This window comes from Meles meles, chromosome 18 (genome assembly GCF_922984935.1).
Source record: "Meles meles chromosome 18, mMelMel3.1 paternal haplotype, whole genome shotgun sequence".
In the NCBI taxonomy this organism is placed as follows: Eukaryota; Metazoa; Chordata; class Mammalia; order Carnivora; family Mustelidae; genus Meles; species Meles meles.
In genome coordinates, this window is record NC_060083.1 from 676,615 (window position 1) to 695,752 (window position 19,138).

A 19,138-nucleotide genomic window follows, 5' to 3' on the forward strand; every position below is an offset into this window, starting at 1 on the left:
CAGGCCTCCAGGAGGAGGCGGACTGAGCCCTTCTCTCCTCCGCATGCTGAGGAGGGACGCGGGGGAGACCAGAGACCCCAGCATAGCCGTGGGACCTGGGCTGGCCTGCCACAGTGGAGGCCATGGCTCCCTGCGTCTCTAAGGTTGGCCGCAGGGCACAGACACCCTCTGGAGGTTAAGAGCACAGGCGGGTCTCCCGTGTCACCTCTGAAGCCTGGGCCCCCTCTGTGAAGTGGGACGTGACCGTACGCCGTCTGAGCGTTCCGGGCTTCAGGGAGAGCACACGCAAGTGTGGAGAAGCACCTGGCATGGGCCCCAGGAGATCGCACGGGCCACCCAGGGTGGGACGAGTGGCCACGTCGGGAGGACACCCGGGGCTTCCTGAGCAGGACACCTACAAGGCAGGCGGCCTTGCCCTGCCTGCCCGGGCTTTTAACCTACAAACAATGCATACTTTCCTTTTTTTTTTTTTTAAAGATTTTATTTATTTACTTGACAGAGACACAACAAGAGACGGAACACAGGCAGGGAGAGTGGGAGAGGGAGAAGCAGGCTTCTCACTGAGCAGGGAGCCCGATGCGGGGCTCGAGTCCAGGATGCTGGGATCATGACCTGAGCCGCAGGCAGACACTTAACCAACTGAGCCACCCAGTCGCTCCCCTGTAACTTTCTATTTTCAAGAGTCAATGCTTCCTTCTGAAATACTAGGAACGGACAGAAATAACCAGTGTAGGACAAAAAGGACTCACTTTGAAAGGCTGCTTGATTAAAAACCAGGGGGGAAATGTCCTCGGGCTGAGGGCCGCACAGAGCTGTGAGGCTCCTGGCCAAGGGCCGCCGAGAGCAGGACGTGCCGGGGGAGGGAAGCCGTCTGACCTTGCTGAAGCCCAGAAGCGGCAAGAGGAATGGAGGAAAGGAGAGGCGCAAGCGAAAACGGGCCTCCACGGTCTCCAGGACAGAGAGGTATTTCACAAAACCCGCTTGAGAGGAAGTCACTTGTACGCTCGTCCGGCTCACTCGCTGCTGCCGGCAGGGGCGGGCGCGCCCGGCTGGACTCGAGCCAACCTCCACGGCCACTCCGGGTCCCGGGGCGCACGGGAGAGCGACGCCGAAGCTGGGGCTCGGGCTCACTGCTGCAAGACCTTGTGCTTCACCGTGGTGCTCTCGGAACAGAGGTGCGCGAAGAGGGCGCCGGCGGCCGTGCGCGCCCGGAGCTCCTGCAGCTCGTAGTCGTGCGCCCACTCGACGCTGCCCCACTTCTGGATCTGAGGGGAGGACAGGACAGGCCGCCGTGTGGCTGCCAGGTGCCCAGGCACCTCCCGGCCACAGCCACATCCCATCCCCAGAGCCGGGCTTGGGGCGGGGCGGGGCAGGGGGACTGGGGCCCGACCTAAAGCACGAGCCCCACTCAGGGGAGGCAGCAGGGGAGCACCTTCGGGCGGGCAGAGCAGGCGCCCAGGTCGATGGCGCGCAGACAGCTTGGGGAGGCGGCAGTCCAGGCCCGTGAGCACCCAAGGCGCCGGGTGGGCCCGGCTCGGCCCCAAACCACACGTGCATCTTCCCGGAGGGGCAGCCACGGGCATGCCGTCCTCCTCCCACGAGGCTGGGGTGAGGCTGCCTACGAAATGTCACCTTCTGCAAGCTGCCTCTCCAGGCCGGGCTGCAGCGGCCCCCCGCACCCTCCACCCCCGCGTGCGTGGGATAAATAAATCCACCCAGACCACATGGCCGCTTCCGTTCCGACTCCCCGGGGGGAGCCGCAGTGTTCCAGAAAACGGGGCTCTGCACGCTGGAGCAGGCTTGCGGGGTCTCTCCCCAGGGCTCCGGCAACGGGAGGGAAGAGCCCCAGACTCACAGCGTGGCTGTCCAGATGTCAGTGGGACTCCAACCAGACCCTGCTGGCCCCTCCCTGGCCAGAGCCCCAGCTGCCCCAGCTGGTCCGGGCACCCGGGAACGGCCACGGTACACGAGCCACCGTCTCCATATGAATGACTGATGTGTCATCGGAGGAGCATTTTGTACTTGGAGGAACAGGCAAGTCCTCCGTTTTGTGGTGGATCGAACCTCGGTCAGAGAACGAGGGCCTGGCTGGGGGCAGAAACACCGAGCCCCGACGGGAGAGTGGGTGTCCTGGCTCCCTGCCTGCCACAGCCCTCGCCCCCCGCCCCCAACAAATCCGCCCCTGCCCATTTCATTGTTTCGAGCTAGCCTCCTGCGGCAGAGAAACAGTTTCTTCCCCTGGCATTTTTCTGAGCAGATGACTAGACGGACTTGGGAAATAATGTCATTACAAAAGGATTTTCATCATGCTAGGAGCCGATTTGTAATGGCAATTAACCTTCTGAGGTTGGAGAGAAAAACAGTAAAAAGACTGCAGAGAATGCCATAATTCTCAGTTAAAAAATGCAAATGACAGTGTACCAAAACCGTATTAATTTCAAACTCACGAAATGAAAACTGGTGTAGAAACAGCGGCCCCCGACGTGTGCTCTGCCAGCAACATGACCCGCCGTGGGAGCCAGGGCGCCGAAGCTTCGCGTAGCTTCTGTGAGCGCGCACGTGGCTCCTCGCCGTGCTGGCGGCGCCCACCGTGCAGGGGTGCGGACGGTCCGGAGCTACCCTTGAACCTCTACCGCAGAGGGCGGTGACCGCCTCGGTCTGCAGCCGCCTAGACCTGGCTCCAAACCCTGGCTCCAGCATTTGCCAGGGCTGCGACCCCTTGCCTCAGCTTCCCCCCGCGTAAAAGGGGGATGACAACAGCCTCCACCTGGCCAGGCTGCTCAGAAGCGGTGAGGCGATAAGGGCAGACCTAAGCATGTCGAAACACGGTGGCGCTTACTACCGTTCTGTTCCATCACTGCTTCTTGACGATACTTCCACGGGCCCCGTGTTTTGGTTTCTGATGTGCGCTCAAGTCAAGAGAGGTCAAATCTACACAAAAACATTTTAGATGGGCTAGCTAGCCCACCCCCTCACCCCCCCCCCCTGCCCTGAACCACTGTCTGAACCATGGCGGGGCGAGGCGGGGACTCGGGCCGCCGTGACTCCCCACCTGGTACTCCTCCTCCAGGCGGGACAGCAGCACGGCCTGTTCCACGGTCAGGCGCAGGTCCATTAGGGCCAAGGTCAGCACCAGGGACTTAAGCTGGGTCACCACAAATTCAATCCCTGCAGGGACACAAGCCAGATCAGGATCCAGGGCGGCCCCACCCCAAGCCAGGGCAGTTGCCAGACCTACTTTTTGCAAGCCCCTGCAGCCCTAGAGAGGTACAGAGGTGCCAGGTGGGGGACAAAGGTCACAAGGGACGTGCACTTTCTGGCCAGCTCTGTATCCATTCCCCATTCTTCTCCAAGAGCATGCCGATTTCCCCTGGGGGTGTGTTCCCTCTTCTGCTCCTGCCCAGGGTGGGGCACCTGACCTGAACTGGGCCGGTCGGAGGACTCCGGCCCCTGGTCCAGGGACTGGTGGGGAGATAGGCCTGTGACTCGAGCCAGGCCAGTGAGACTTGAATAAGGAGGGAGAGCCAGCTATCTCCTACAAGGGTGAGCCTGCTGTCCTCCTGGGACTGAGCAGACGGGTTAGACAGCATCAGAACCCGCCCTTCAAGGGCTCCTGGGATGCCCGTGCCCATCATGCTGCCTCCCAGGCCCACGGGAAACAGCACACGTACCTTGTAGGGCCCACATGTTGTAAGATGCCAAGTGGCTGACGAGTACCTCCCGAGTCCTGGCCGGGATGCTGGGCCCCATTATGCTGGTGGAAGAGCTGATCTCCACATCGTATCTGGAAGGAAAAGGCTTCGGCATGTCCCGATGATGCTTTGACCCGGAAGCAAAGTCCTCGACTGCTGAGCATACACGTGCCCCGTGATGGCTAGTCTTAGGGGTTCTGGGAGCAGCTGCCATTGTGGTCCGTGACCTCCTGACCTAATAATTTCCCGTCGCCCCAGAACAGAGCTGAAGTCCATGCAACTGCCTGAAATTCTGACTCGTCTGCCTAGAATCTCCATCAAAACCATGAGGTATCTGCTTTCTAAACCCTTTAAGAAAATTTTTCATATCTGAGACCACAGAAGATTTCTCTAAAAAGTTATTTTTCTGGGGTCCCTGGGTGGCTCAGTCAGTTCAGCGTCTGACTAGATTTTGACCCAGGTCAGGATGTCAGGGTTGTGAGATCAAGCCCTGCTTAAGATTCTCTCTCTCCTGTTGGCGAGGATGCGGAGAAAGGGGAACCTCCTCCACTGTTGGTGGGAATGCTAGCTGGTGCAACCACTCTGGAAAACAGCATGGAGGTTCCTCAAAAAGTTGAAAATAGAACTACCCTGTGACCCAGCAATCGCACTACTGGGTATTTACCCCAAAGATACAAACGTAGTGATCTGAAGGGGCACCTGCACCCCAATGCTTATAGCAGCAATGTCCACGATAGCCAAACTATGGAAATAACCTAGATCTCCATCAACAGATGAATGGAGAAAGAAGAGGTGGTATATATACACAATGGAATACTATGCAGCCATCAAAAGAAATGAAATCTTGCCATTTGCAACAACCTGGATAGAACTAGAGGGTTATGTCAAGTGAAATAAGTCAATCAGAGAAAGACAATTAAACCATAGGATCTCACTCATATGTGGAATTTAAGAAACAGAGGATCATAGGCGAAGGGAGGAAAAAATAAAACAAGACAAAATCAGAGAAAGAGACAAACCATAAGACATTCTCAATCATAGGAAACAAACTGAGGGTTGCTGGAGGGGAAGCGGTTGAGGGGATGTGGTAACTGGGTGGGGGACATTAAGGAGGGCATGTGATGTAATGAGCACTGGGTGTTACATAAGACTGATGAATCACTGGGGCGCCTGGGTGGCTCAGTGGGTTAAGCCTCTGCCTTTGGCTCAGGTCATGATCCCAGGGTCCTGGGATCGAGTCCCGCATTGGGCTCTCTGCTCAGTGGGGAGACTGCTTCTCCATCTCTCTCTGCCTGCCTCTCTGCCTACTTGTGATCTCTGTCTGTCAAATGAATAAATAAAATCTTTAAAAAAATAAAAAAATAAAAAAAAGACTGATAAAACACTGAACTCTACCTCTGAAGCTAATAATACACTCTATGTTAATTAATCAAATTTAAATTAAAAAAGATACTCTCCCTCTGCCCCTCCCCCTCCTAAAAAGTTATTTTCCTTACAACAGTATTTTTTTAAAGATGTTATTATTTTTTAAAAAGATTTCATTTATTTATTTGAAAGAGAGGGAGACTGAGAGAGCGTACACGCAGGGGAGCAGCAGGCAGAGGGAGAGGGAGAAGCTGACTCCCCCAGCCTTCTAGCAGGGAGCCTGACGGGGGCTCGGTCCCGGGACTCCAGGATCATGTCCTGAGCCGAAGGCAGAAGCCCAACCGACTGTGCCACGCCAGCACCCCATGAAGATTTTGTTTTTATCTCTACACCCAACATGGGGCTTGAACCCACAACCCCACGATCAAGAGTCGCACACTCCACTGACTGAGCCAGCCAGGCGCCCGCATTTTCCTTACGATAATCTGTGTGTGTGTCCTCTACTCTCCAGTCATTTCTTCGGTGATTTGTTCAGCCTCTACTACATACAGGCCTTTGCTTCTGGTCTGGGACATGAGCTGGCTTCAAGAATGACACATTTTCAAGGGCAATAATAACTATACAAAGGACGGGGAAAACGCAATAGACTAAAGGCAATTTCTGTCATTTTCCTTCCTGTGTAACTCATTTTCCCCGTTGGTTTAGAAATATTCTTGCTGAAATTCTAATCGTACAAATGGAACATGGCAAACGGCTGAGCTGTTCTGTAAACGCTTAAGGATGAGAATCTCGAGCGCCGCAGAAAGTGGACGATTTTGTCCCACAGCAGAGCTCTCCAGGCACCGACACTATTGCTACGTTTCATTAGACTCTGAAATGACACGGTAGCTTCAGAGCTCCTACGCGCACCGTCGTCGTCACTGGTCTGCTTCTTCAGTGCGCCGGCTGTGCCTTTTACTGCAGAACCCAAGCGCACCTGGCACACGGTGGGCACCGGGAAACGCGGGCAAATGAGACAGGCAGAGGGCACTTTTGTGAGAAATTTATGCCAAACACTACTCCGTGTAAGCTTACAAAATGCCAAGGTCAAGGTAGCACCGAGGTAGCGGCCCTCCCAAAGTCCCCTGGAATGAAATGAAACTGAATTTATTTCGCCACCACATCAAGAGTCTGTGCCGTTTTGTACAGGAGCATCTTTCCGCTAAGGAAAAATACGGGGTATCATCAACTCCTAGGAGCCCTACGTCCGTAGACCAGTGTTACCAGACTTGGCCTCGTGTGTGGACGCGTCACCAAGCTGTTCCGGGACTCAGTTTAAACAGGGCAGCCGTTGTGAGAATGACAGATGACCACTGCCCAGATCGGGGCCTTTACCGCGTGCACGCAGGACGCCAGGCATCCCTTAGTTTACTCCTCACAGCACGCTAAGGGGTGGGGATGAGGAGGTCCGCTCACACATGAGGAAGCTCAGAGAGCTCAAGGCACCAGCCCCAGATCACACAGCCGATCGCGGCAGGCCTGGGGCTCCATCCCTACCCAGCGTGCACTGGGTGCACGGTGGCTGATGCTCATTTGAGGAGCATTTTTTTCCCAGCGGGCCGGCCCTATCCCCCAGCATCCGGGAGCTATTGAATCCCAGGGGTGCTCTGAACTCCGCAAGTCAGCTAGCTGAGGGCTTCGGGGCCCAGCGCAACCCCCGGCCCCAGCAGCCTGCCCGACCGCGCGGGGCTGCGCGTCTCACCTCTTCTCGGCCCACTCTATGACGGGGTCCCACTCGTTCTTCTGCAGCTCGACTAACGTCGCTGGTTCTTCCACCCTGTAGCTGATTCATGGCAAAAATCACCTTCATTAATAAAAAAGTATAATCCTTCATTCAGTGACAGACAATGGAAAGACCTAAAAGGCAAGAGCAAAAAAAAAAATCTTCTCAACCCCCCGGCCCCCTCTAAGTCCTTCCCTAAAGCAGCAGTTCTCAGAGGGTAGCCTCGGGGCCAGCGGCAGAGCATCCCCTGGGAACTTGCTAGAAAGGCCAGGTCCCAGGTCGCACCCAACCCGTACGGCAAGCGGAACCTCTGGAGGTGGAGACCAGCCATCTGCGCTTTACCAAGCCGTCCAGGGGATTCTACCGCAGGCCCGAGTTTGAGAACCACTGTCCTAAATGTCCCTGCTTATGTCCCAGGCCAAGGTGTGCAGCCCTAGGTCAATGCCATTCTAAACACCAATACTGCACCCCCAGATGCACACCCCCCTGCCCTGGGGTGCTGTGCCAGCTCAGTCCCTGCGCCCCACCTCCCCTAACCCTTCCGAGGGACTGTGCGCCTTGGCCACAAACTGCCTGTGCGCACCGCGTGAGCCCATGCGGCTCCCGGTGCAGCCAGCGGAGCGGGGCCTCTCACCACCTGGTGCCGGGCTATGCAACTTGTTCCGACCAAGAGACTCAGAAGTGGGAGTCAGCTGCGGGGAGCTGCGTGGTAAGGCCTCAGGGGATGGGAAGACAAGTGGGCACTGTGGAAAGCCGCAGTGCGGTGGTGCGACAGGGAGAGGAGAGATCATGAGTATGCAGGCAAAGGGGCAGCCGGAGGAGGGGGGCGAGAGACAGCTCAGGATTCTAGAACATCTGGGCCACAAACTCGGGCTGCTTGGCCACTTCTTGAACTTCCTTCACCACCACTGACCAGTTAGCTAAAGAACCTAGATGCGAGGGGAGAATTCAGAAGTGGAAGAAGCCAGCTCCTGACATCAACCACCAACCATCCCTGTGTCCAAGCAGAAAAGTGAGGTCAAGGATGCCTCTGTGAGGATGGGCGAAGTCCAGGACCGGAGGCCCCTGCTGGGGGCTGGCAAGTGACCCCCTTGGTCCTGGAACCTGCAAGAGCTGCATACCCTGCCACCGGCCCCGGCCCAGACCCAGGGACAGCTGCCAGGGCAGTGGAGAGAAGCGACGCGCCCGGTGCCCTGACCCGGTGACAGCCTGAGGAGGAGCCGCGGGGCAGCGAAGTGGGGATGTCAGACAGACCGCCTCCCTGCCCTGGGAGATAAAGGAAAAGGGTCTGCCTCTCCTTCCGCTGATAATGGTCTGGGCAAATGAGGCAAACGGCCCAGGGGCCCCGCTCAACCCCAGGGGAATGCCCGTCCAAATGTCAATTACCAGAGAGTGTCCGTGTCCAGAAACTTCACAGCCGCACGGATCAGCTGGTCCTTGTTCCGCTGGGTAGGGTTGTCTAAAGACGTGTTGCACAGTGTGGTCTGAAGCAAGAGGCCAGAGGCCCTGTCACCACCACTGGGGCCCAGGGAAAGGCACCGGGCTCCAGATGGATACTGCCTCCGACCCATGGCACCACGGAGAACCCAGACAGCGCCACACCGGGAGTGACGGAGCCCAACGGAAGCCCTCGACCCCCAGTATCTCCACAACCTGAGCTGCAGCCCATCTACTGAGCGCCTGCGACAGCCTGGCTCCCTGCCAAACACGATGACAGCCCGTGGGCCCAGGGGAGTCTCACAGTCACCCAGGAGTAACGAGCCTCCCCCAGGTCTCGTGCTCTCCACTCCCGGGCTCTGCTGTATTTCACTGAACCCTCGAGACACCCTTCGGAGGAGGTACTGTTGTTCCACTGAAGTCGAAGGAAGTCGGCGGAACAAACGAGCCAAACCAGAAGCCGGTGACTTTCCCAGCGAGGCTGCTTCGGTACTAGGACAATTCGTTTGTGGCCGTGACACCCTCATTTCCTCAGACACCCAACGGAGCAGGCCAGCCCCGTGGCAGGCTCTGAAGATGCCGAGGACGCTCGCATGGGTCTGAATGTCAAGGCCGAGCATGGGAATGACCAGGACGACAGCACTGTTCCCAGGGTTGACTGAGTGCTCGCTCTGTGCCAGGAACCAAGCCAAAGGCTTCCCAGCGTCACAGCATCCGTCCTGACCACCGTGCTCACCTTTCACAGACGGAGATCGCGGGGCTGAGAAGGCGCAGTAGCTCACCCAAGGGGGCGGTCTGGAAGCCGCAGAGCCCCGACCCGAAGAGTTTAGCCAGCCCCTGCTCCAGCCTGCCCACACCCGCCCATGTGTGTATGGACGGCTCGCTCCGAGGGGCGCTGCCTCACCTCAGCCCCCGGCCCCAGGCGTTCCTGCGCTCAACCGATACTGAGTGCCACCGAGCCTCAAGCAAGGGGCTGGCTATGCACTAGCAAGACAGACGTGGCCCTGCCCTTCTGGGCTCACAAGGCGCCAGAAGAGACGGGCTGAGTGTGCAAATGTCAAACGGACAATTATCAACTGCCTATGTGCCGGCCAAAGAGAGGAACAGGAGGCGTGGCCGCAACGAAGAGAGCTGGGCGGCCAGGGAGGGCGACACCTGTCCTGAGACCAGAGGAGGAGCCGGCCACCCAGGACGGTGTTCTGAGCAGGGCAACCTCAGGGGGTCGGGCGGGGAACGGTCAGCATGTCCAAGGAGGGGAGTGTGGCAGGGGTCCACCCCCGAGGCCCTTATCCGAATTCGGAAAGGAGTCTTGATTTTCGCCAGGTACCCTAGGAAGCCAGCCGTGGGCATAGGGGTAGAGGTTCAGGAACTTGTTACCAGGTGCATGGTGTAGAACTTGATGGTGTCCTGCTGGGAGTCCCATTCAGTGGCCACGGCGATGGCCAGGGCCTCGCTGGGGACAGTAAAGAGCTTGGCTTGGGGAGTTTTCAGCTTCCTGTGGTCCAGGTTTATCTCAAAGCCACCTTGAAAGATCAAATGAAAACCTCTCAGGGACTGTTAAGTGGAATCGAGTGACCACTGCTATATTTAGCTACTTGAATTGGTGCGGACAAAGGCACCGTGAGTCCCTTCACGGAGGGCTTACAGAAACCTACCCAACAAAAGCACGCAGGGTAATCTCACTGCTGAAACCAGCCAGATGAAAAATGTCGCTACCCATTCACTCACACACACACACACACACACACACACACACACAAAGAAAGAAAAAGCGGCAGTCAAAATTTCACTCACCTTCACCCTGTGTGATGCTGACATTCTGATAAAACCTCTTCCTTTCTGTAAAAGAGATTTTCCAAAAAGGTAATTTAAAATAATATCGAGGCAGCTCACGAAGTGACAAGACCAGCTTGGGCCATTACTGCTAATGCTGATTGATTGGCTTGATTTTCATATCACTATTCAAGGTCTGCCCTACCCTACGCGGCATAATCAACGGCTCCTGATTAAAGCTGGGGGGAGGAGGGCATTCACTCTCCAGGGATGAGGGAGGGACAGGACGCACTGGTCAGGCCCCCACTGGCCCCCGAGCCAGGGACAGTCTGATCACAAAGCATCTCGAAGCCGCAGACTATCTGACACGACAGATTTTTCTAGCGCCTTCCGCTTTAATTTCTAGGCAGGCTCTCCCTGCCACACACCACCCCACCAGCACAGCCCCCATGCCAGAACAATGTGCCCCAGTCCAAAGATGGTGTCTGAGTCCGATAAAGCCAGAGACCTATTCCGGGCAAGAGTATGACGCCTCTGAGACGGCACGAGAGGAAAGCCGGTGTGGACATGCGTGTGCACGTGAAAGTGGGGAGAGATCCCAGGAGCATCTCTCATCCTCTCTACCCAATTAATTAACCTAATTAACCAGCATGCCTGTGTATTTAACAGGAGCTCCAAACATTTCCTTTAAGAAAGGGGAAAATACGCGGCCTGTGAGATCTGAAAATACCTTGAATATAACCTTCTACGAAAACGTAAACAAATCTCTCCTCTTCTACTTGGAGGACTTAAAACTAAGAGTGCCTCCTAAGGAAATTATGCAGACTCCTCTTACTAATAAAGGACAACTAGGTCACATTTTGGAAGCTAAAAACCATAACCCGGCCGTGACGTTTGCGGTCAACACAAAACCTTGCCTCATTCGCTTTTTCGCTCTGTCGCAAAATCACTGGGTACCAAGAGCCATTGGGTCCTTGATTAAAGTCACTTGCTGGAAATACTGATGTAGCATGGGGAGGAGGAGGAGATTCATTTGTTTTTAATGCTTTGGGGGAAAAAAAACAAACCCAGAAACCCAAAGAACAAAAACCACGCTGAAGTGAAAACATGGTGTTTTTTCCGTTTTCCCCAGCACATCAGTTTTTTCAACAGTGTTGTGCTCAATCATTGATACTTTCCCCAAAGAGGGCCCCAAACTGCATTTCCACAGCTGTGCTTTACTCAACGAAGGCCCCAGCTGTTTTCCAACAAAAAAATTGTGTGTCTACCACATGCCAGGTACTATACTAAGTATATGGAATCAGTCAATAAAAATGTTAAAAATCACTGTCTTTATGTAAATGCTCAGAAGGAAAAAAAAGTGATAGGATCTGGCCACCAAGATGATGCTGTATTATTATAACGTGACTTGCCACCTTTATCCGAAATCATCATAGTGATTCTCTCCTGAGTTTGACACCGAAACGGAAAGTTTACGCCATCCTGGTGCTTTCGAATGTGCCAAGTTCGTGCCCCAAGTTCACATGCCACCTGGTCACATTCAGATAGTGGATGACACACCAATCTGGAGGCCTCTTTGCGTAGGCTTGGAAGCCTGGACTGAGGCGCCCGGACCACGTCCAGTATGTTCTCCAGTGCCCTAGCTGGGCAACGTGTCCAGAGCCAGGCCAGGCAGGAAGCAGGAAGAGCTTGGAAGCTGACTCACCACCGCTGGGGGAAGGATCTGGCCCCATCGGCAGGAAGTGCCAGTGGAGAGCATTCTAGCATACGGCTGGCTGGACACAGCCTTGGGAGACAGGCCCAAGAGACCTGGATTTGGGGCATAAACTGAAGCACGGGCAGAACCTAAAGCGGCTGGGGTACTGAGGTGTCCCACGAGGGAAGTCTTTTTTTTTCCCCTCTGCTTTGCTGGTCAGCCCTTAGTTCCTCTGTCCTGGCCAGGTCCCCCTCTGTGCCTGATTAAGAGGAAGAAAACAGAAGGACAGAAGGGCCAGGATAGGTCAACCAAGATTGCTCCAAACAGCAGTACGCCCTGTGAAAAGAGAGGATAGCCCCAGGCAAAAGGACCGCAAAGGCTGCAGGGCCTCTGAAGAGGGCAGGCACCCCACGGGGCCTGTTGCAGAGAGGTGCTCTGCTGAATGCAGTGGATACGTTAGAGGTGCAAACTCTGGCCTTGGAACAAACTTCAGTGAGTACTGACCCTGTTCCAGAAGTGGGGTAAGTCCTGGGGATTGGAATCAAAGCTCGTCCCTGCCCTCGAGGCACTTCCTGTCTACTGGGAAGTGAACACTAAACCAGGCAAACAATAAAGTCACTGATGGCCAAAGTCCCGAGGATCACTGGAGACACACACCAGGCAGGAAAGCCTGATCTTACCGTGGGCTAAAGGAAGACTTCCAAGCGCTCAGATTTCATCTGAGACCAGATGGAGAGGCAGGAGTTAGCCAGTCTGCACGGACGGATTTGTTTCTTGGAGGGGGGCATGTGTGGAAGGCATTTCTAGTAGAAGAAATGGCTTTCACAAAGGTCCTCAGCCTCACGAGAGCTCGAGAGTTCGTCGGGAGGACAAGACTGCTACCCTGTAGAAGATGGCTGTAGAGATGCCCGGGGAGGGTGGTGGGGGCCAAATCTAGGGGAGGGGCTGGTAGGTCACAGTATGGAGGCAGAGGCGGTCAAGCAAGGGGCTCATATGGCAGACAAGGCCAGGATCTGGAAAATTCATTTGGTAGAATGCATGGCTCCCAACAACGTTCTGCACCTGGGCCCTCCAAGGCCTCGGGTCATGTAAAATAAATCACGAGACCAGGAACCTTGATGCACCACGTTCTCAGTGGACACGGGATGAGCTGACGGCAACAGGAACCTCATCTTTTAAAAGGTGAAATCAACAGACGAGCCTTGTGGGCTCACGCGGAACGCGGGTCTATTCTCAGTATGAATCAGTCATTTATAGAACATCTGTTTCAGTGGCAAAAACACACTCGGTGCCTTTTAGGTGTGGACTGCGAAGATACAAAGAAACAGGTACATGAAAAGGCGCTGAATGTTAAAAGCTGGCCCCAAGAAGGCAGGCTATTTAAGCAGAGAAGCAGAAAACAACACAAAAAACCTGCTCCTCCTCCTGTCGCAGGCTTCACAGACCAGCGAGTGCTCTTTGTGCCAGACTCAATCTTCGCCTGGCCTTTGCTTTGGGAAAGACTGCAAGCCTCAGAACTACGACTCCCACGGTGCACCTAGAACAGAGGAAGTGCCCCCTCCAAACAGCCTCAACACCTTTATCTTTTTAAACAGTGCCATCTGGCGGGCCTGAAGTCTTAAAGCTACATTTGACTCAGGGCGTCCCTCCATCCAGAATCCTAGGGCGGCTCCAACTGTTTTCAAGGATCAAAATTCTTCAGACCAACTATTTAAGAACTCTCACAACCCGATGATAAGAAGACACCCAATTAAAAAATGGTTAAGGAATCTGAACAGAGATTTCTTCAAAGAAAATATACAAAATAAGCACATGAAAAAAAGTGCTGGACGTCATAATCATCAGGGAAATGCAAAACAAAACCAGGAGAAACTTCACACCCACTGGGATGGCTGTAACAATAACAATATTTAAAAAACCCAGATAACTAGTGTTGGCAAGGATGTGGACAAATTGGGACCCTCATACGCTGCTGGTGGAAATGCAAACCGGAAGAGCACGCCAGTTAAACCCTGGGAAAGTGTGGCAGTTTCTCAGAAAGTCAAACAGTTACCAAGTGACCAGCAATTACTGATCTATGAGAAATGAAAACATATGCAACCCAAAACACCACAAACAAACAAAAAACATATGCCCACATAAAAACTTGTACACAAATGTTTATGGCAGCATTCAGAATAGCTACAAGAGGGGCGCCTGCGTGGCTCAGTGGGTTAAAGCCTCTGCCTTCAACTCAGTTCATGATCCCAGGGTCCTGGGATCGAGCCCCCATCGGACTCTCTGCTCAGCAGGGAGCCTGGTTTCCCCCTCTCTCTGCCTGCCTCTCTGCCTACTTGTGATCTCTGTCTGTCAAATAAATAAACAAAATCTTAAAAAAAAAAAAAAAGAAAGAATTGCCAAAAGAGGGAATCAATCCAAATGACCATGAGTGGATGAATGGATAAATAAGATGTCATACGGCCGTATGACGGCATATTACTCAGCTATGAAAAACAATGGAGTACTCATACATGCTACGATTGGATAAACCTCGCCAGAATCATTGTAAGAAAGCCAGCCAGAAAGGACCACATTCCATTTATGAAACGTCCGAACTAGGGAAATCTATAGAGCCGGAACGTAAAAGAGTGGTTGTCTAGGGCCTGCAGGGAGGAACGATGATAGCTAAAGGGTACAGGGGTGCTTTTGGGGTGATAAAAGTGTTCTAGAATTGTGGTGACCGTTGTACAACTCGTGAATGTACTAAAAACCACTGAATTATACATTTTAAATGAGTAAGCTATAAGTGAACTGAATCTCAATGAAGCTGCTAAAAAATGCTTTGGGGCAAATGCATCTGCCACAGCAACTAATATAAACGAGCTAAATAACTAAACACAGTTTTTTCTTCCAAATGGCTCTACCCATCCTGAGGAGGGGTTGGCCAACTTTTCCCATGAAGAGCCAGAGTAAATATTTTAGGCTTGGCAGGCCATAACATAACATAACATTACTGCTGCAACTAGTAAACTCAGTAGGTAAAGTAGCCTGAGATGATATGAAAATGAGTGGGCATGGCTGTGTTCCAATAAAACTTTATTCGAAAACCAAGTGGCAGGCTGGGCTTTATCTACAGAATCTCCCTCAACCCAACACAATCACTCTCTGAAGACAGACCAAGCAAGGCCTCTGAGGCAGTAGAGACTGTGAGAAGCCAAATGACTTGTCCAGGTGGCAATTTGAAAACAGAGGAGACAAGACTTCCAGCCTTGGCTTCACGGGGTGTCGTACTCAGCCAGACATACAGCCTCTCCAGAACACCTTCCCCTCGAAACCAGCTGATGGATCTCTGACAACTGGTACAGAGCTGGACCACCACATACCCTCCAACAGGCCTCCTTGCTGCAAAATCTCCTCTAACACCCCAGCAACCCTTTCCCAAGCCCCTCCTCTTCTGACAACCTTCACTGGCACGGCCATTCTTAAGGAGCCAAGTTCAAGCTGCCTGCCAGAGTCTTCGTGGAGAAGGCCCCCACTTGGGGTTAATATTCCACCATTCCCAAGACTCACAGCATCTCAAAGTGGTAGTGTCTTTGCAGTGCTCTCACATTTCATGTACCTCTCTCCCACTGGGCTTCATTCTTACATTCCTCTTCTCGTTCCTGTTTAACTACCTTCCATGTGCCAGCTACTTCCAAGAGCCTAAACTAGTGAAGTCTGCAGTAGAAAGGAAACAGATGGTAGATCGCGTGCCGTAGCCACAGGAAGAGGCGCCACTGACCCACATGAACGCTCTGCCTGTGCCGATTTCAGTGAACTCTGCACACGTCCCCTTTGGCCGTGTTGTACCTTCCCAGGATGTCGTAAAGGAAACTCTCATTTTCCTTTATGCATTCACACAGACACTCTCTGCTCCAAACGTCTGGGGGGTTTGCCACCCAACAGCTGGTGTCCTACAATCCAGTGAAGTTCTGACACCATCTGCCTGGAGAGAGCATCAGATGCCACAAGTTAAGGGCTCAGTCCCACAAGACTGCATTTCCTGCTCCCTTCAGATGCCGACCACAGGCCCAGGTGGTCTCCTATGCTTCCGACTGCTGGCTACAAATCAGAGGCTCCCAGGACCCCTCCGCAGGTTTGATGAATTTGCCAGAGCAGCTCAGAGAATTCAGATAAATATTTAAGTTACCAGATTACCAGCTCATTACAAAAGGATGTAACTCAGGATCAGCCACATGAAGAGATGTGCAGGGCAAGGTATAGGGGAAAGGGAATAGTGGAGCTTCCGTGCCTTCTCTGAGAGAAGTAGCTTTGAGAAAGCATGCTCCTCTTCCAGCATCTCCGACTGTCCGCCGCTCCGAAGCTCTCTGAACCCCGAAGTTCAGGGATTTTTATGGAGGCTTCCTTATACAGGCATGAATGATTAAATCACAGGCCACTAGCAATCAAGTCAATCTCTCCAGCCCTTCTCCCCTCCCCAGAGGTCAGGGGGTAGGCCTAAAAGTACCAAACCTCTCATCTTGTGGTTGGTTCCCCTGGCAACCAGCCCCCATCCTTAGGTGCTTTCCAAAAGCCACCTCATTTACATAACCTCAGGTGTGGCTGAAAGAGGCTTATGAATAAGGTACTGCTTTCAACTTTATATCTCGAGCGATTTTAGGACAAAAGACCAAATATTGTAACAAAAGCCTCTTCCATAGTTCTTATTACTTAGTAAATTACAAGGCTTTTAAGAGATGCCTGCCAGGGGATGCCTGGGTGGCTCAGTCAGTTAAGCCGCTGCCTTTGACTCAGGTCACGATCCCAGGGTCCTGGGATCGAGTCCCATATCGGGCTCCTTGCTTGGCGGGGAGTCTGCTTCTCTCTGCCTCTGCCTGCCAGTCGGCCAGCTTGTGCAGGCGCGTGCTCTGTCTCTGACAAATAAATAAATAAAATCTTTTAAAAAAAGAGAGAGAGAGAGAGAGAGAGAGACAGATGTGTGCCAGGAACTGAAGGGAGACCAAAAGAGACAGTTGACCCTTGAACAACATGGGTTGGAACTGAACAGGCCCACTTCTACCTGGATTTTTTACAGTACAGTAAATGTTATTTTCTCTTCCTCCTGATCTCTTCCTTATGAGTCATTCTAATTTTCTAACTAAGATCTTCTTGTATCTACCTTACTTTAAGAATCTAAATAATTATATGTATTATATGCATAATACATATATTATATAATAAAATATATATTATTATACAAAATAAAACATCTAACATACAAAATGTGTGTTACTCAACTGCTATCTATAACGCTTCTGATCAATAGCAGGTTATTAGTAATTAAGTTCTGGGGGAGTCAAAAGTTGTATGTGATTTTTCAGTGGTGGGGGGTTGTAGTGGTATTCCTAACCCTTATGTTGTTTGAAGAGTCAGCTGTATATTTCTTCTTTTTTTTTTTTAAAGATTTTATTTATTTATTTGACAGAGAGAGAGAGATCACAAGTAGGCAGAGAGGCAGGCAGAGAGAGAGGAGGAAGCAGGCTCCCTGCTGAGCGGAGAGCCGGATGGGGGGCCGGATCCCAGGACCCTGAGATCATGACCTGAGCCGAAGGCAGAGGCTTAACCCACTGAGCCACCCAGGCGCCCCATCAACTGTATATTTCTTCTTATAACTCACAGTATCACAAGTGCCCTTCCGTCTCCCTCTTTACGGGCTCCTCATGGCCCACCTTCATGCCCTTCAACTTGGACTGCCACAGGGGAAATGTCAGCTCCTTGCTGCATCCAGCTCCCCCCATGGATATAAAATTATGAAACTAACAGGACCCGCATAGGCAACCTGATCCTTCAACCCCCAGAGGAAAATGAGGCCCAAGGAAGCAGTCCAGCGCCCGAGATCACGCCAATCTAGATCATTCTGAAATCTAGAGTTCCGGATTTTCTCAAGTAAATAATGTCACAGCAAGGTCCCTCACGCCCTGCTGTCACCTCTGAACTAGTTCTGTCCACCCAACACTCTTCCTCCTCCTCTCCGCCGAACTCCAGCTCATTTGTCAAGACTCAGCTGAGGGGCGGCTGGGTGGCTCGGTCACTGAGCATCTGCCTTCGGCTCAGGTCATGATCTCAGGGTCCTGGGATCGAGCCCGGCATCGGGGTCCCTGCTCAGCGGGGAGCCTGCTTCTCCCTCTCACACAACCCCTGCTTCTGTTCCCTCTCTCGCTGTGCCTCTCTCTGTCAAATAAAAAATAAATATTTTTTTAAAAAGAGACTCAGCTGAAATGCCCTTTCATCCAAGATCCTTTCCAGACCCTGGAAACCCCCAAGATGGGAGTTTCACAGTTTCTTTGTACTCCCTTATCACAGGATATCACGCAGCGTTGTTCAACCGGACTATTACAACCTGCAGTGAACTGTGATGACTGAGCATCCGGCAGGACCCTGCCCACCTTGCAGGCCACCGGGCCTCAGCTCTCAGCACAGAACCGAGGAGCGCCACTGCTCTGCGCTCAGCACGGGAGTCCTTCGCACGCGTGCCCTCGGGCCCCTTCCCAGAATCGCCGAGTGTCGCCACCTTCTTCTAGGCCTTGTCCGTCGGGAGGGAAAGGAGGCACCAGGGTCAGCGGCTTGGAAGAGACGGCAGGGACTGTGGTAGGACGGTGGGACTGAGGGCCTGGGGACCTGCAGAGAAACTGTCCAGGGCGGAAGACCGAAGACCCCCTGAGTGCCCCGGTCCCAGGATGCCCAGCCACGGGCAGAGAAAAAGGTCAGGCTGACCGTTGCCCTCCACAAACTTGTGGGTCTGCTGTGACCTTGCTGCGGCCCTGGTTAAGAACCCGAACCTCCCTGCCTGAGAACAAGCAAGCTGTTTGCTTTCCTTACTGGGAAAGAACCCCCTACGCTTTGAGAAAAGCTGCACGTGCCAAGGGGCAACTACCGTCTCACGCGGCGACGCGACGCGTGCCCTGGCCTGGCCTCCCGATCCGCAGCGGGACCCCGCGGAACCGAGCACCCCCGCGAGCCTGCGCCCCGCCTCGGTGACCCCGCCCTGCTCAGCCGAATCCCTCAGCCCGCCGCAGCCCGTCTCGGCCCTGGCCTCCCTCACCTGTCGGGGGCGCGTAGGCCCGAGCGGGGGTCAGCGGGTTTGGCTCCGGCCCCGCGGACGCGGTGAGGGCAGCCCGGGGCCGGCTCAGGAGGCGGCGCCCGGCGTGCCGCAGCCGGAGGCAGCTCCGCCACATCGCGCCCGAGAGCCTGGGGGACAACCGGCGGGAAACCTGGGGGCAGGAAACCGAGCGAAGGGATTCCCAAAGCCGCACGCTCCGGTTGTACGGAAACCTCTCACAACCTCCCCAGGGCGCTCAGCCTCCCCTGGACGCCGCCATCTTCCGCTTGACACCAGCGGCGCGCCGTCGCTCCCGCGCGCCTCCTGCGCACACCCCCGGTCAATCAGCATCACAA

The 19,138-nt window shown here is 53.8% G+C and overlaps 1 protein-coding gene across 3 annotated transcripts; it reads right to left on the reverse strand.

The window, feature by feature from the left end:
* Positions 1–538: 538 nt before the first annotated feature.
* Positions 539–19,102, reverse strand: ATPAF2 (ATP synthase mitochondrial F1 complex assembly factor 2). 3 transcript variants are annotated; one of them, XM_045985782.1, is made up of 8 exons: positions 18,786–19,102; positions 10,051–10,095; positions 9,634–9,779; positions 8,206–8,303; positions 6,799–6,879; positions 3,672–3,784; positions 3,053–3,168; positions 539–1,265 (listed from the first exon to the last, which is right to left on the reverse strand). In XM_045985782.1, exons 1-8 carry the CDS (start codon positions 18,916–18,918, stop codon positions 1,128–1,130), a joined length of 870 nt encoding a protein of 289 aa, XP_045841738.1. In that variant the 5' UTR covers positions 18,919–19,102; the 3' UTR covers positions 539–1,127. The 3 variants fall into 3 exon arrangements, with proteins under 3 accessions (XP_045841738.1, XP_045841737.1, XP_045841740.1); XM_045985781.1 differs by lacking the exons at positions 10,051–10,095; positions 18,786–19,102 and having other exon boundaries at positions 8,206–9,772; XM_045985784.1 differs by lacking the exons at positions 539–1,265; positions 3,053–3,168; positions 3,672–3,784; positions 10,051–10,095; positions 18,786–19,102 and adding an exon at positions 5,309–6,481 and having other exon boundaries at positions 8,206–9,772.
* Positions 19,103–19,138: the final 36 nt, after the last annotated feature.

Excerpts from the sequence above, each read along its gene's own strand:
- ATPAF2 (XM_045985781.1), bottom strand. The coding sequence starts at position 8,876 with ATGCTCGGCCTTGACATTCAGACCCATGCGAGCGTCCTCGGCATCTTC. Across the intron at positions 6,880-8,205 it reads CTGGACACGGACACTCTCTG|CTACAGGGTGGAAGAACCAG; the intron begins GTAATTGACATT and ends GCCATGAATCAG. Across the intron at positions 3,169-3,671 it reads CAACATGTGGGCCCTACAAG|GGATTGAATTTGTGGTGACC; the intron begins GTACGTGTGCTG and ends GTGTCCCTGCAG.